The sequence below is a fragment of the Rhipicephalus microplus genome, chromosome 4 (genome assembly GCF_043290135.1).
Source record: "Rhipicephalus microplus isolate Deutch F79 chromosome 4, USDA_Rmic, whole genome shotgun sequence".
NCBI lineage: Eukaryota > Metazoa > Arthropoda > Arachnida > Ixodida > Ixodidae > Rhipicephalus > Rhipicephalus microplus.
In genome coordinates, this window is record NC_134703.1 from 50,888,709 (window position 1) to 50,894,302 (window position 5,594).

Genomic DNA, 5,594 nt, shown 5'->3' on the forward strand with positions numbered 1-5,594 from the left:
TCCAAGGTTTTCCTGTAATGCATATGAAAACTGAAGGATACGACAGCGAAAACAGTAACAATACACGCCCAATGATTCGACCGAAAAATTGAGTCAAGCACCTTCGATTCCCTGTTGCTATAGAGAAATTGAAATATTATGGAAATAGGAAATAGTAATAAAATATATTTAATGGTGAGCAATGTTATAAGCTCACGTAGCGGTGGAGAGAAAGATGTCAATCTTGACTTGCACAGAAAAATACTTCACACACCGCTTCGTCAACAGATGTTTTCAACAGATTTATTTTCTTCGAAATAGTAGCTAAGGGACGCTCCTACACTTCGTAGAGGGGGCTGCCCAGTACCTCATCATCTTGATGCAATATTCAGCTCCTCCGATTTATTATTCTTGTGAAGATATCCTCGTCAAAATGCAGCAAACCTTCATAGCGTATTTAGAGCCGCCAATATAGAAACAAAAATGCAATGCTTGTGCCGGTCTGATAGCGATCTCTCGTTGTAGCCTACTGCTCTAAGGAGCGAAGCGAATGCATAGCAGCACATAGGTTATGCTGGTAAATGTCAAATATTTAAAATACTGCCTCATATGGCTCCAACCGTATGTTGATTTAATATGTTGATTTCTCACAGACGATTTGTTCGATGGAATGCAATTTTTAAAGTTAAAGCACATGCAGCCTGGCCAGTTTACATGCATACATACATACCTACATACATACATACATACATACATGCATACATACATACATACATACATACATACATACATACATACATACATACATACATACATACATACATACATACATACATACATACATACATACATACATACATACATATGGCCTCTGTGCCAAAGAAAACAAAATACGCGAATCTCGCCCATACTCTGGCGTTTCTGAATGCACCATAGACTAGAAACTAGGATACACGCCTAAGTGGATGCCCACTAGCAAAAACACGAGGAAATGTAGTTAAGGGTTATGTAAATTTTTCGCAAAACGCGAAAATGCGTACATTATTATAACCGAAAACTAGGAGTACACGCCATCTTTCGTGCGCGTGTATGCCGGTATCCTGCGTACTGTGGGTACATTGCCGGCAAATATGGGGATTTCAAAAGAACTTGCACTTTTTCAAAGCGTTCATGGGCGCACCACGTGTACAGCGAAACGCCTTCGCGAATTCGGAGAAGTGGCTGAGTGGAACGTTGCACTCTTCCCGCCTTGTCGCGGCGCGTTTCCTATCGCAGAGCGAGTAACAATAAGTCATGAAGAATATCTGATCCTCGCTGTACGACTCCAGGTGACGAATCTTTATATCTTTCCTGGCACCAATCCGTGCCGCCGCGTGGTAGATGGCAGTCTGGTACGCCGAGTAGGAGGCCTCCAGCGCCGGTATGGCGGGCATGAAGGTGATCGTCACGTTTTGGCCCAGATCGCACGAGACGCGATGGTTGTAGTCTATCGACTGCGCACTGCCCCACCAGTGCACGTTCTCTCCACGGTTGTCCACGGTCGTACCCCTCGAGTCGAAGCTTCTGGCCACCTCTCGAGCAAACAGCGACCCCAAACCAGCGTAATTGATGACGAACGGCGCTCCGACGTAATATATCGGTGGTTCGAGCGCCACCATAGCGGCATCGACCAGGTTTAGTAAGTAATTGTACGAGAGCGGCTCCGGTCCAAGCGATGTCCGCCTCTTGCTGTAGACGTCACGGAAGTGATCGTGGCCCTGTAAGCTCTGGAAGACGCGCGAAGCCCGCAGCCAGTCGTCGAAGAACACTGACCCGTTCATGGGTGGAAATATCTCGTACATCGATTCCCGCTGCTGCGACTGGAAAAACTCCTCGGCAGGCATGACGTTCAGAGTGACGCTGTCAATCTTGAGCTGCACTGTCTCCCGGCTCTCACGGTCCATCCAGCTGGCGTTCTTGGCCAGTGATTTGAACTCATTGGTGACGCTCAGCAAGAAATTCGAGACATCGTGCCGAGTGTCATGGTACGGAAATAGTTGCGTCTCATATTCGGCGGAGGACAGAAGGCCCAATCGCGAGTCGACGTACTCCAGGCAAGCGCGCTTCTTTTTTTCCTCGATGTCTTCTCTGAACATGAGTGCCGGTTTGCCGATGAGTGCCCACAAGTGAGACTGAATGAATAGCCACGCAATGCCGATCAGTAGGTGCTCGTGAGTGTGCTTCTCGAAGAGACCGCCAATACTTTTCGGAAGGTTGGAGTCTTCCAGTATAGCCCAGTCCTCGGAAGACCACGAGTGTTCAAGCTCATTCTCGTAATTAGTGCGGATGTACTTTAGCAAAGCGTTCTTTCCTAGCGAGGCTGCTATGCTGTCGAACTTGCTCAGTGTGATCCATGACTGCTGGTTAGACGCGCCTAATAGGACCTGGGTGAATGATCTTCCCAACTTAATCAGCGTAGAGTACTTCACGCTGCTCGACGCGTTCAAGACCGTCAGGTGGGTCTGTACATGCCGCGCGTATTCGATTGAACCTGCGGTATACTCAAGCCGATCCACCCAGGCGGCGACAATGCGAGGTTTACGGAATACCAAAACCTTGCCAGTTGCTTGGCTGTCGGCGACTTCTAAACTGAACAAGAAGTTTATGTCCCACTTGATAGCCATCTCAAGCATCACGTCCATCGGGTGCCTGTCGCTTGGATGTTGCTGATCTTCGGGCCAGTGAAGAGATAAGTTTCTTAGTATGGCCTTTAGTGCGAGAATATTGGCAGCTCTCTCACTTGGTTCAGGTTCTAGACATTTATGGTACAGACGACTCGGTTTATGAACACGCCAGAGGTCCCTGGAGAGTTCCGCGAACTGGCCCTGGGTCGCCATTGCGTTCATATCGTCGCGAACGGATCTCACGTGGGCATGCGCACATACGAACGAGTAAAAGTCGTTGCACGGATCCAAGCTTGTATCCATCGAGTTCAGAAGCCTTGCGGCGAGATCTGAGCAGGGTTTAGTTTCGCAGGATTCGGTCGATGTCGTGAGCTTCGAGAAGAGCAGCATGTAAGCAATGACACCGAGCAACGTGGCGAGTATGAGTACGGCACATGCAGAAAGAAGATGCAGCAGTCCCCCTTGCGTCATTTCCTGCATTTGCGGGTGGTGCTGCTCTTGATGGGTCCTTGAAAGGCCACTCTCGTCGTGATGCGGAAGCTAGGCAAAAAAAAAAAAACATGCGTAAGTTATCGAGGCATCATTTGGTTTACCGTGAATGTCATACGAAAAGTACGAGAAAGCCTAAGCTTACTACTACTACTACTACTACTACTACAATTACCACAACTACTACCACTTTCGCTACCACCGCTACAACCAATAGTAGTACTGCAATTATTGCTCCTGTTACTACTAGAAGTTAACAACTACTGCCTCTACTACTGCTGTGACTACTGCTTTTCCTCCTGCTACTTTTCCTTCAACAGAATGTAGTAGTAGTAGTAGTAGTAGTGGTGGTGGTAGTGGTAGTAGTAGTTGTAGTAGTAATGGTAGTAGTAGTTGTAGTTGTTGTTGTAGTAGTAGTGGTAGTAGTAGTAGTGCCAGTAGTAGTAGTAGTAATAGTAGTAGTAGTAGTAGTTGTTGTTGTTGTAGCAAGCGTATTAAGATCAACACCAGTCAAAACAAGTAAATTACTCGCTAACGCTAACCTCTATACATAGACCAATTAGCAACTCTGAAGGCAAACGCGGAAGGAAGTGAATGTCTCAACTATAGAAGCTTCTACCCACACTGACACGCTCGGCCATGCACAAGAAAGGCACGTGAACCTGTTTTTTAAAGACGATAGTCTTTCTTTGGGACCTTCGACGGAAAAATTTTGTCTGTACATTTGTCTGTTTGTCTGCTCTAACAATACGTCAAACGGCACTTAACGGCCAACCCCATCCGCAGTGCCCACCACTGATGATATTGCCCAAGGTTTAGCCTTCATAGTTGTGCGATTGTCAATTAAAAAGCAATTATTGCGCATATCTTGGCGCCACAACAACGATTCGATGTTCTTTTTATGTCTGTCTTTATACTACAAGAGGCACACACAAGTAACTCTAAGGAATGTAGCGTTTAATCGCGCTGCGCTGACAGTGCAACGCGTTGCTCAAAAAGGTGTTTCCAACGCTTTGCTACGACGTCACGGTGGTGGCACCTGCCCATCGCTTTGAGTTCTACACCTTATCACCTCCAAGACTGGCGCGCATCTTTCTCCGCGGGCTGCACGCCTTCGTTTTCGAAGATTACTGCCAGATGGCACTTATGTCTAACGTGCCTAGACACAGAACACCTACCACCTAGATGGACTCGTTCGCCTCCGCCACACGCTCGAGGCACTCTAACGCAGCGCCTACAGAATACCATTCACCGATTTTCTTGCGCAGAACATCGAATAAACGTTCTGTTCACTCTCTCCAGACGACGACATTTACAGTGTAAGATGTAGGTTCGGGTCATTTTTTTATCTGTGAATTTATCGCTGTGTGTTTACTCTAGCTTGTATTTTATTAAAAGAGCTAACGTGTTTGCCCTCGCCTTATATGACTTGTACATCGGAGACGTGTACAGCCTCGGCCACTACTGCATAGAGCCCGCGGGTAGTTGGTCTTTGCTCCACAGGGCGACACCTTGAGGGAGTTTCGTGTTCTGACGTGGTCAGCCTGACTGCTATGGGCCATGCGCGCTTCTGACACACTACGTCGAAGCCGGAAACTGCCTCGAGGTGTCACCCCACAGAGCAAAAAAGTATGGACCATCTTCCAGAAGAGAATCATAATGGGATGCGAAGCTGCAGTGGTGCGCACGCCATTGCCTCGGCAGAAACGGACGTAGACGCGGGTGCCGGAAGAACAGTTAAAAGCAAAACTTGGTGTAGTCTTTACTCTAGTAAACGTTTTTTCGAAACGCAAAGACAAGGGAGGTGGGTTGGGCTTCGTGTAGTTTCATGGCAGATAAACGAACCGAAAGGGTGTTTCCACTCGATGTGCGCTCGAACGTTGCGAGCAATCGAGAGGGTAAGCGAGAGAGAGGACACGCGGTGAGTAGTGAAAGGCTAGGGAGAGAGTGTCGTCAACGCGCGTGCACCGGGAGGGAAGGCGTGACCTACTTGGCACCACCCCAACACCTGTGGCCAGGGGAGGGACTCGTGGTGCAGACGGAGGCACAGCGTTACACAGGCTAGTCAAAGAGCTGCTTCGCACCTATACCCAGCTGCTTGCGCGCTCTACACAGATGTGGCCGCGGCTGTACATCACTACACTTACAGCACACTTTGGCACAACAGATGCGGCGATATTCAACTAAAAGGAGGGCGTACTCACGCTTTTTATACTTTGTTTGCTGGAGATATCGGTGTCAGTGACAGTTTTCCGCTTCACTAAATGCAGCGATGTATTGATGGCGTGAAGTTGCCTGCCCACATTCCCCATCTCCTGCACATGAGAAAGCCATGGGTTAAGAAACAATATGATTCTGCTGGCAAATCTATTAACATAAGAAAGGTGTCATAAAACGTTCTTTGAACGACAGTCTTCATGCCCCTTACATTTTATTGGAAAAAGGCAAACTTCGTTAAGTTTT

At 47.7% G+C, this 5,594-nt stretch overlaps 1 protein-coding gene across 1 annotated transcript; it reads right to left on the reverse strand.

Annotated features, from left to right (window-relative positions):
• Positions 1–1,118: 1,118 nt before the first annotated feature.
• Positions 1,119–2,855, reverse strand: LOC142814357 (neprilysin-1-like). Its single transcript, XM_075893061.1, has one exon. It carries the CDS (start codon positions 2,853–2,855, stop codon positions 1,119–1,121), a length of 1,737 nt encoding a protein of 578 aa, XP_075749176.1.
• Positions 2,856–5,594: the final 2,739 nt, after the last annotated feature.